The following is a 12077-nucleotide window of genomic DNA, read 5'->3' on the forward strand; positions in this document are numbered from 1 at the left end:
TCCAGCAGCAAGATAACCGATGTTGCAAAAATGCGACATAGACCCGTGTAAAATGTTGCTATTCACGTTTTGCAGGTGCCAAATCTCAAACGTGGATTGATTCAAAGTTATTAACCAGACTTTTCTGTACAATCAATCAAACTTTTTTTGTTGTTGTTTTTTTCTTGCCATTTTTTTCCCCCTCTTTGCTTCAAGGTTTTTAATCAGATTACTCATTCAAATGTGTTAACTTGTATTTGGAGTCGCTGCAACGAAAAAAAACTGTGTTTTAGCCTCATATCAGAATTCTGCATGGATTTCTGAAAATATTGGCAACAATCGAATATATGACAGATGGAGGGCCAGATTTTATTCTCAAAAGTCAGTAATTACTTTCCCCCCGSCCCCCAGTATATACAATATGTGAAAAAGTTTGCAGATTTATTCTTTTGGGGGTGGGGGGGCGAAGGTTGAAAATTTAAATGCCTCCTAAACCTAACAACTGCTTCTGCCACCCATGGTATAATTGAGCCCATTTTTCCCCTTTTTTTCTGCTTAACCGTTTTAAATTTACCCACATTGGACAGATTTCAAGCTCAGATGCCAGGCAGAAGGTCACACCACAGTGTCTCCAAACAGTTTTAACATCAGACTTTTACTTGACAGCTCCAGAGCCTTCGGTTCAGTCTGGTTTTTAGGTTTGTTTGTCTTCGATATTCAGGTGTGTTGGGTGTCCTGCTGCGTCATCCAACTGTTTTCATGCTTAAGGGCACAAACCAATTTGTAACACTGAATGTCCAGAAGATAATTGTTGCAGTTTGTTGTTGTTTCAACATTGACTCAAGACGGCATCATTTATGTTTTTGGTTTTTGTAGATAAAACTACGGCTTCCAAGACATTAAGGTTGCAACTTGAATGCTAAAATCTGTCAAACGTCACTCATTCGCCACAGTTTTTCTTGTGCCTCTTGTGATGTCATCACAAAAAGCGCATCCATTTTATTTTTATTTTGTTAAAAATCTTTGAATTTTGAGACATGCAGCAGTAGAAATCCATACTTCATTACCTGTTATTTTGCTTTTATTCTCAATGTACATGTGTTAATTTAAAAAAAATGCATCACTACATGTATCTTTAAATCTACCGAGGTACTTTTTCTTCTCCTTGTTTCAAGCTAATCTGCTTCTTAAATTTTTGATTTAATAAAAAACCGTAAATGAAACCTAAAATGAAAGTTGGTTGCAGCCTGCAGACTTTCTCTGGTCTTTGAGGAGAAGTGTCTGCAAACAGGGCATTTCTTCTTGGAAAACATCAGCTACATATTCACATTATCAAACCAAATTCTTTACATTCTTATCCCTTTGGACTATAGCTGGAATTCATCCTGAAGAATCCACACTATTACATTTTTTGACTTTTATGTATCAACTGCATAAAGAACAATTTGTTGCTGCTTTTTCCTAAAAACAAAACCAAAAAAAAGTTCTCCCGGGATCTTTCAGGCTGGCTGTGAATAAATAGAATAGTTGTGGGTTTCACACTTGCCGCAGAGTAAAAGCTGCTTTCTAGTGGGCGGATTGGCCTCTCTGTGGAGGCCCATGTCCTCAGTGAGCTGTGTGTCATCCGTGGGAAGCCCTTTTACGCTCCCTCTGTTACAATGCAAATCCGAATGCATGCATGGAGTGGGCGGGGTCGGCATCCATGGAGAACAGGGCCTCGCCTTTTTTTGCGCGTTGCTCAGAAAGCCCCTACCCAGCATGGTGCCCTCCAACCTCAACCATTCAGCCTCTCCGGTCCCTCTGCGCCGGGCCGCTTCTCCTCCAGCTTATCAGAAGTAGGCACGGTGGAACAATGGGGTGTTCTATCTGCATGAAACCTGGAATGTGTGTGAATACGGCGGGCCGGGTCCCTCGGTTCTCTCTGAGCATGCTTTGTCCATACCACCCTCACCCCCACCCTTTTCCTCCAATCCAAGGAACGCAAAGATTGAGAGTAGAGAGACCGTTAAGTGAACCCGTAAGGAGGGGGACTGGAGGASGATGTGATGGCAGTGGCTGCTGAAGTGCTAAAGAGGGTTTTGAGGGTGGGAGAATAGGCRCGAGACAGAGGTGAAACAAAGAACAGCGGATGGTTCTCATTGCCTAAGTGAGACGTGACCTTTCAACACCACCGCTTATGRCACTATTATGTCAAATCGACTTTTTTAAGCTTTACTTGATGTTATAATGTTGTTCCCTCGTCAAAAATAGGATTTCTTATGTTTGAAATGTTTAATTTACCGTGGCAACTATTCAGCTGTGCCAAACGCTTGATGGGACCAAGCCCTGCCTTCAGGGACAAAGCTCCTCCTTACCCTCCACTCAGCTCCTTCAGACTAGTCAGCCACAGTTAGCAAACACCTGGTAGAACTACGCAACTTCTGAGCTCATTGCACAAACTACTTCTTAGTGTAAAGCTGGTAAAACCTTTTGTTAAAAGGTTAATAGAGGAAGGATGTTGTGATGACTTCCTGAAGAAGTGTCAGAGCAAGAGTTTCTTAAGGCCCAATTTCAAGGAGTTAAATTAAGAATTCACATTTCTTTTAAGTCATATTTCATATATATATATATATAAACAACATAGTTACTTGGTTGTGCTTTAAAATTATTCTAGGTGGCTGGAAACATATAGTCCTGCCCCGTTGAACACAATATTACTACCAAATACTAAAACACAATAAGTAAAGTTAGCGTAGTCAAGTTTCACATTGTGCCTGTTCTTTGATCTTCGTCCCCTTCAGGTGCGGCCAACATGTTGGCGGGTCAGAGGAAGAACCTGATCGCCGTGGCTAAGAACTGGTACCACCAGTTCTCCATCCACACGCTCAGCCTTATTCAAGGCAACAAGTCGGTGTGTGGATTTCACCTGGGCTACCTGGACGGGGAGATGGAGCTCATCACCCAGACCATGAACACCATCCTGGATCTGTACAAGCAGGGCAAAGTCAAACCACGCATCGACTCCACCTGGCATCTCGAGCAGGTTGTTGATTTTTGCTGTTTGCGTCTCGATTTTTCTCACCTCYAATACATTGACTCAGAGTTGATGTTTTTARCCTTCATTCCAAAGACAAATAAAAAAAAAATCCAAAAYGGTAATTTWTTTWTTTTTTCCTCAAAAACRYGAAAAATATTYAAGAATTTTAAATGTGTGAAAATTAGCCGTCAGAAAGGTAAAGTGCTGCAAAAAAAAGTTTTGAGTAAATAGAAAAATCAGCTACGAAGTTGAATTCAAATCAGTTCAATACAATTTTTTTATACAACATTAATTTGCAACACAAAAAGTAAATTAAATCATACAGCCTGATTCCCTGCTTTMTAATTTGATCCTATTTATCAAACAATGCAGTCGGGTTCAGTTTAATGTTCAGATTGGTTAAAAAAAAAGCTTTCCATCAAAGGAAACCCATCAGATTGCCCCGACTCGCTTTTAGATAGTCAAAGGAGAAAGTGTTGGGCTCAAATTGATCGATTTCAGGTTATTTTCTCATTCAGCCGKTTGTATGATCACATCGGAGAATTCGGCTTGTTTTCCCAGTGAAAACGAGCCTGAAACATCTGCAACCTGCTGGCATCTGACGACTGAGCAGAAGGATGAAAGCTCTCAGTGATTTGTTGATTCTGCAGGTCTGACAGTGAACAGGGGCGTGTGGCTTGTGAAATTGATTTATTGTGAGTAATCTCAGTTGTTTCAAGATTTAGCAAGGAGTGCAGGGTGAATTTTCAAGTAAGGTCAAGTTGCTTCAGATAATTTTCATACGTTTAATAAATAAAATTATGATTTGACAACCTTTTGTATTCACTCAGGTTTTCTTTGGCCGATAATAAAAKTAGGGCGCAATCTCTAAATTGCCAGCTACTTTTTTTTTTYYTTTTTTTTTTACAGCRCTATATATCAAAATTTTAAGATGTTGCAGTTTTACAACTACAAACATTTTCTGCCATACCATTTCTACTGCTTAAAGTAATTTTAATCTCTTAAATAGTGCAATTATCATTTTTATGTTTCAGTACCTCTGGATTTGGAGTGAGTGGGGTTTTCTCTTTTTGACAAATAAGAAAATAACAAACCAACAAGTTTGACTTGAATATTTGCAGATTAAATAATTATGAAAATAACAATATGTCTAAACTAAGAAAACCTCTTTYTTTTACTTTTTCAAGATTATATAAATGCTAATTTAGCTGTCATCTGACATTTAACTCGCATTAACCTGCACAGATTTAGYGYTATAAGAAGCTTCCTACTTGCTATTTTGAAGAAAATGTGATTAAAATTCAACAAAATAACTATTTTGCTTGGCTAAAACTAGAACTTGGGTCTTTTCCTCATTTTTACAACATTAGTTTTGGATCTGTGCCCGTTTTTGATTTGCCTGATTTGTGCTCAGAAGKGCATTTCCGTAAAGAGATCTGGATCTGGATGTTAATCCGATTGAATCCATCCCTCCTCTTCTTGCTCTGACTGATCTAATGTGACTTGACTGCAGTCACCTCTGAATTACACTCATTTTTACATTTTGGAAGTGCTCTAAAGACACATTAATGCCAGGTAGATTTTGCGTCTTTGTGTGCTTGTTGGTAGGATCTGCAGCAGCAGCTGGGCGTGGCCCTGAGGCTCACACTCAGAGACAAAAAGTTGTCCACAAGACGCTCAGTGTCTCGTGCAGCATAAGTCACTGGGGCCAACAGGCTCTTATTGTTGCAGACGAATYAACAGCGCTAACAGATATGAATAGAGAGGGGAGAATGGATAAAAAAGGGAGCGTCATAAGGACATCTTCTGTTGTCAAAATCGGAGCTGGTCAGTATTTTGGTTGGCCAGAGAGAAACACCCGCTGTCTTTCTCCGCCATCTGACGCTCTTTCTCTGCCTCTCCATCTGTCTGCTCTTTATATCTGATTCTTCTTTTTTTTTGCCATGCTTAGGTTATTGACTCCCTCTCTGTCTCTCTCTCTATCTGGCTTTATTCTCTGCTTTCTCCCTGTTCACTGTGTATCTTCTTTTTTCCCCTCTTTCTCTCCTGTTGCTATGGTGACATCCTTTAGTCAGCGTATGCGTCTATCTTAGGGAGGGGCCCTGATGTGTGGAAGAAAAAAAAAAAAAAGACGTGATGTGGAGATACAGAGAAGAGATGAAGGTGGATGTCATGTCTTTTGGTGTAAAGTTTACAGGTTTATGTCTGCTGACACCAATACTCCGGCGCGAGGTGTCACGAAGACAAAAAAGCTGCCGGGGAGGGAGCAGCGGATGAATTGTCTTAACCCGCGTATAAATGCCACGCCCTGACCTCATTCATCACAACCCTTCCCCCTTGCCTGTACTTGATTTACGAGAGAAATCTGTAAAACCACAAAACGTTTAGAAATTAGCATGACCGTCTCCTGCTACAGATCCATAAGCTGCAATGCTCTGAAAAAGTCTTTTCATATTTACTTCCATTTTTGCTTGTCTTTTGTCAGTTCTCAAATTCTGATTCTGCTAATTAATAGACGCCCTGTGTGGAAAAAGCTACTGCCATCCCATGTTCGACCATAAATTAAAAGATTAACCACTTTTATGTTGGTTCGACCTGCCTGACTTGAAGAATCAACATGAAATGKGCTATAGGAGCTAAAAAGGCAAAACGTCATGATCCAATCTTAATAAAGTTGACAGGTAACAAACTAGTTTTCTAAGAGTTTTCATTAACAATCAGAAACTAATCCAAGACGACATTAAAAAACTGTAGACCTCAGTTAAAGTTGTGATTCATGATTCAGCAACGCAAAAGAGACCAAAATGTATTCATCGTACAGATCCAAGGTAAAAGCATCGCCTTGCCGATCAGCAGGAAAACAAAGGCCTATCTCATCTATTTGCTCCAGAATCCACTAGGATTTTCTAAAAAATATTCTGTTGACTCATTTGCAAAACTGGAACTTATTGGAAAGTGTGCGTCATAAAAACTTGTTTGGTTTGTTTTATCTGGCTTAAAATTAACACATCTCACAAAAAGAACATCAAACTGGTGGTGCTTGTGTGATGGACTGGGGCTGCTTTGCTGTGGTTGTTGGAGCCATTAATGTTGCTCTTCAGCAGAAAACGCTGAAGGAAAATGTCTTGCCTTAAGATCAAATGCTTTGCAGCCAGCTTTTGGAGTGGCCTAGTCAAAGTCTGAACTTAACTCCAGTTGAGACGTTCTGTTGTGACCTTACACAGGCTATTCATGGTCGAAAATCTCCAGTCTGGGCGAAAATTCCTCCAGAGTTGTTGGTAATCGATCGATTGAAGAATTTGCAAACAGTTATTAGGCTTAACGTGTAATTACCTTTTCAAATAGGGTTGTCCCCGGCTCCTGTTTTTCTAAAATTGCATTTTGCTTTTACACAGTTTTAATTTGTCTGATGTTAAATTTTGTTTGATTTCAAACATTGCATCATGGGGGAAAATAACTAAATATGTAAGGAGGCACGAAGATTTTTATTGCACTGATCTTTTGCACATCTTGTCATCTTGCTAAAAGTTTTAGAGCTGAAAAATGCATATTTTAATGAAGTTCTTTTATATTGCTTATATTAATTGTTCATTAATTGAAATTATATTATTAAAAATGTCTGAAAGTCTCAAATGTAACTTCCATAAACGTGCATAAACTGAGATTATGAAAGGGTTTGATTCACTAAAGATGCAAAGTAGAATAAACCTGCTAATGAAGAGCAATGACTTTTCATATCTTGTAAAAACTGTTGGCGCAGGGATTTATTTTAGTTTGCAACAATTCAATGCATTCATTTGAGTCCAGTCCACATTGAACTGTTTCCTAAAAGGCAGTCGTTAATCTTTATACTTACTGGCTCAGTTCTGTAACATAACTGCTTCATCTTTTCATTAAGAAGGGATTGGTCTTGTGGTGTGTTTTGTTTTTTTTTTTTGCTTTTTGTTTTTCAGATGATTTCTGTCTGAATGTCAAATCAGTTCACTATTACAGCTATTTGTTTCCAAAGGCTTGCACCAGTTGACGAGTCCCAGCAACATGCAGGGCAGTACACCAAGTAATTTCTGGTAACTGTGTTGCAGTATGAAATCCTGGGGCCTTTCCCTCCATGCACTGTGGTAAAAGTTCCTCCAGCAATAAATGATGTGCAGCAGTTGTTCATAGACGGGACAAGTATTTGGAAAACAACTCAAGATGTTGTAAAAATGTCCTCGTATTTACTTTATAGTCCGCTGCGTAGTGATTCAGCCGTTTTAAGCTGTTGTAATATTTCTAAACCTGGATCTTTCATTTAGAATGTAAACATGTGACAGAACAGTGCCTTGCTAAAGGGCCTCTTGAACTTCCTCACTTTATCACCTTGCTACTACAAGGTTTATTATATTTTATGGAAGATAATGAAACAGTCTGGCATACATTTCTATCCAGCAACCCTCAACCAAAACTGAATGGAGCCACTTCTTACTGGAATTACCTCTACAAGTCTTTTGGTGGATGTTTCCACCAGATTTTCACATGAAGAGAATCCAAATCTTTCCCGTTTATATTTGAAAGACAGCCAGAGCTCAGTCAGTGAACATCAACTTTCAACTCTGAGTTGGATTCCGACTCGTGTTCTTAAACATGGATATGGATTGATGTAAACCGTTAGATTGAAGCTTAGGTTGTATATTTAAAATTGTCCTGCAGGAAAGTGAACCTGCCTCTGAATTAGATTCAAGTGTTTTTCTTCCAACAGGTTTTCTTCTGAATTTAGTTATATGCATCCTTTCCTGAATTTGAGAGTTTTTCTGAAGAATTTTCAGTGAAACTCCATGTAATATTTTAACATCTGAAACTATAAACAACTCAAAGAGAAGTTTGACAGTACAACACAAGAAGCATTAGAGTGAAATAAAAAGACATCCGTGTACTTCTGTCCTCTGCTCGGTGTTTTATGTGCAGGCGGTGTGCCTGACAGTTGGAGAACTGCTTGGATTTTCCAGAGAGTTGAATGAAAGAACATCAGCCACTTTCGCTCTCACCGAAAATGATTTTTATAATTCCTGAACTCATCCCTCGCCTTTGTCTGAAGGATACCAGTTGCGCCGAGCCCCTCCCTTCGCTTCCAGACTCCCACACTCCCTCTCCTGCCCCCCTCCGTTCCCATGTGTCGAAGTCGTCAGAGCCACGTTTCAGCCAGGCTTTACGTTGCTAGGAGATGGCCCTGTTGCCTTGGCATTGGTCGTTAGGTGGTCTGCCTGCCTTGCACAAATAGGGTGGGGGATCGGAGGGAAGAGGAAGAGGGGGTGTGATGAAGACAAGAACAGACAGTGGACAGAGCTCAGTGGTCAAAAGCGGAGGAGGGTGGGGCAGATCTTGGCTGGGATCCTCCACTCATCACTATGATGGAGAGCCACTCGGTCAATTTATCACCGCGTGGGGGTTTGAGGGCAGTTGTTAGAGGAGACTATTTACTCTGGGGGAAGACATTTTGCAGGAATATTTTGCAATATCTTCTGCAACAGGCACCAACATGCATATCTGCTCTCGTCAGGATGAATGGGCGAGTTTTAAACGATACGTACGCATCTTTAAGTCTTAAAATAGAAATAACAAGACCATCTGTGCTGCATTTGTGCTGCTGGTAGTCTGACAGCCACGGTTTCATTGTAATGTGCATTTCCCTTAGACGTGCATTAATTTCAACCTGATTCCTATTTTAAATTACAATTTTTAAAACTGAGCAGACACTTAGATGTATTTTTAAAATAAGAACTTTTTCTGCAGCGTATAAGAAAGGCTGCAGATAGTTTTTATGTTATGTAGATTAGAAATTTGAGATTTTACCAAACATTCCCAAGTTTTGTCTAAATTAGTTTACTTAGCAGTCGAAATTATAAGCAGAGCTCAAACATAAGTTGACAAAGTCTTTTTAATTTGTCCTCAGCTTCTCATTACTGGGGGGGGTTGTTGCTTCTACAACAAGAATGCGTGTGAAACTTAATTGTGGATGAGGACGTGATAAAATATGAACTCACCAACAGCAAAATGACTTAAGACTATTTCAGTGTTGGTTTATTTGTTGATTCATTTGTTGTGGTCTTCTGTGCTGCCTTGAAATGCTCAAGTTGAACTTCCACAGTCTAATTGCCAAATATGTCTCGTTAAAAAGAGAACCCCCCCACCCCCCAAACGAGAGTCTCAGTGGATTTACGCAAGTTTGTGCTTTTAATTTCCGCTCTTGCCAACAGCGAACAAAACTTAAAGGCATTGATGCACCAATCAGAATTATTCTCGTTTTATTTTAGGCTTTGGTTCACCTGATTTGTATTTCTCTTTAAGAACTTTCGTAGAAGAAATACAAGTGCAACTTTCAACTGGGAGCTGAGTCAACATCACACCACATGCATGGAAGTGGAGTGGTTGTAAAACAGGGTTTGACCAGCATTTTGAAACAAAGACTAAAACCATGTCAGAGGTGAAATCTGAATCTTATGTTAGTGATTAGTCTTTTTAGCTGCCCTCGCTGTGAATAGGAGTCTTTGCCTTTATTCCCCAATGAGAATGTAGCTCGTTATTTCAACTCCCAAGATTTCTAAAGGGCTGCCAGCATTTTCAAATCTAACATCCTCTATAACAGACAGATGCTGAAAACAACATCTTTAAAAAGGACATATTTGACTTACTTCCTGTTATCTTCAGAAAGTCTTGCTCTCTCACCCTTAGGAAATGTTTCTTCTTAAATAGCTTCTTAAATGCTTCTTTTAATTTCATATTTAAATATACTGAAAACAACTTTCATTGTGTCTGCCCAAAAAACTGTTGTTGTCAGTGCGACTTTGAAGGACTTACAGGTATTACTGTTGCATCATATGTGCCACATTTCATAAAAAATGTGCAGCCATTCAATTTTGAAAAATGTTGCATTAAAGTTGGACATTTAGAGAAACAGTTTATAAGCCAATATACCCACCACACACTTTGTAATCATAAGTTTGCATAACTTTAGATTGAAATACCAGCTGGTGCAGAAAATGAGTTTGTAAGTTTTAAGTTCATAAGTTTAAATAACAAAAATAGTTTTTCCTAATAAATACATGTGCGATTAAACCGCTTGGTAAAAAGTAGAAAAATGGCAGTTAAATAAAAAACTAATATTTTGAAAACTATTCCACAAAATGAGGTGGCAATGAAATGTTTGCTTTTGTTTGATGACTAGATTATTTTTCTCTTTTGCTCCATTATTATTTTTTGTCATTTTCCTGCCATATTTTTGCTTGTTGCAGCAGACGGTAACAGTTTAATTTTCTTTCAAACATTTATAAAATCTCATATTCTTCATATTTGAATACAAGTCTGAGTGGGTTTTGTAGGCAGCTATATTAAATAAGCAGATTAGGAATAACAGACTTGCACAGCAGCAGATAATACATTGGATTTGTTTAGTTTGAGAGCGACCTGACTTCTTCTTCTCATTGAGGATTTCAGAAGTGTCTTTGTGCTCTTTGCTTTATTTGTCCTGTCGTCCAGCTTCCTCTGATTGTCCAACTGTCTTCCTCCAGGTTGGCGATGCCATGAGAAAGATGCAGGAGAGGAACAACGTCGGCAAAGTGATCCTCACCACCGAGCCCATGCCGGAGGAGGAGAAGAAGGAAGAGGCCAAGAAGGAGGACAAGAAAGAGGACAAGAAGAAGGAGGATAAGAAGAAGGACGACAAGAAGAAGGACGATGGAAAGAAGGAGGAGAAGAAGGATGACAAGAAGAAGGAGGAGCCTAAGAAAGAGGAGAAGAAGGAAGAGCCCAAGAAGGAGGAGGAGAAGAACGAAGAGGYCAAGAAGGAGGAGAAGTGAGAGGGAAAGATGGATAGTCAAGCAGACCAGCAGCAGGGAGTTTGTGTCCTGGGAGCAGGGGAGGTGGCAGGGATGAGCTTGGTGGTGGAGCTGCAGGGGGATGGGGGTGGAGTGGTAGCAAAGATGGGAAGGAGTTGGGATAAATTGGAAATGATCACACCAGTCTCAGTCTTTTACCTCCCTTCTGCCTCACCTACTGGGTGATTTACTCAGGCCTGGCTGCTCCCACCTCCCGTTTCCTCTTCTGTTCCTCATATTTACCTCTTAAAAAAAAGAAAAGAAAAAACATCTGATCCTTGAGACCCCATATATGCTCTAATCTCATCGCCCACCCTCTGCCCCTCACAGTATTAATCGATTTTTGCTATTGGGAATCAAAGCATCAGTAGAGCCGTGGAGGATGGTGGGCTTGGTCCGAGCCTGGGGGAAAATTACCATCTCCCCGACAACCTTAATCTCCTTTCACACTCCGGCCCCACCCTTGACCCTCCGTGCCCCCTCTGCATCTCGACTCCCACCGTGTTAAATTGTTCTGCTCTGACTTCCACCTGCCGCCTCCTCTTCCTCCTCCCCCTCCCCCTCACTGTGCCTGCCATCTCCTTTCACCCCAACCTGAACCACACGGGAGGCACTGAAATCTGGGAATGCAACCTCCTCCTCCTCCTGTTCTCCCTCCTCCTCCTGTTCTTCCTCCTCCTCCTCCTGTGCTGAGTCCCCCCCACCCCTCACCAACACACACATCTCCCACAGCATCACCACCACCACCCCCACTCACCCACGAGCCGGACCCACAGACAGGCACCGAAGGCAGGCAGATAAACCGAGAACCACACCTACCCACCGCCATTTGTTTTCTGTGTCCAGCTTAGTTATGTCACTACTGATGAGTCAGAGATGCTTCTGATTGGCTGATGCTCCTCACCTTCCCTGGAGATATTTTCATTGTAGTTTTTCTTTTTTTTTTTTTTGCTCATCATGTTTAACAACGTAGAAAAAATATATATATTAGAGCTTCGGAGCGATGGAAACGCTTTCCCATCAAATTCCATTCGAGTTCATGTCCTTGCTTTTCCTCTCATAATGAGCCTCTCTGTGCTCTGCTGAATAGCCTGGCTGATATTATTTTCCAGCTTCCTTCTCCTTAGTTACAGATTTTTCTAGCCGACCAACTGTTGGCAAGAAGTTCAGGGTGCCAATTAAGAGAGAAATTGTTTCTGTGCAAACACACAGACACGCACGCTCCAAATGCG

General features: G+C 40.5%; 1 protein-coding gene across 1 annotated transcript in view; it reads left to right on the plus strand.

Moving 5' to 3' along the window:
* vat1 (vesicle amine transport 1) overlaps positions 1 to 11410 on the plus strand; it is a 34656-nt gene extending 23246 nt beyond the window's left edge. Inside the window, exons 5-6 of the mRNA XM_008417000.2 lie at positions 2760 to 3001; positions 10540 to 11410. Of these exons, the coding sequence (XP_008415222.1) occupies positions 2760 to 3001; positions 10540 to 10827 (530 nt within the window). The 3' untranslated portion in view covers positions 10828 to 11410. The remainder of the gene's footprint in view (positions 1 to 2759; positions 3002 to 10539) is intronic.
* The last annotated feature ends 667 nt before the right edge of the window (positions 11411 to 12077 follow it).

Source organism: Poecilia reticulata, linkage group LG8, assembly GCF_000633615.1.
Source record: "Poecilia reticulata strain Guanapo linkage group LG8, Guppy_female_1.0+MT, whole genome shotgun sequence".
Classification (NCBI taxonomy): domain Eukaryota; kingdom Metazoa; phylum Chordata; class Actinopteri; order Cyprinodontiformes; family Poeciliidae; genus Poecilia; species Poecilia reticulata.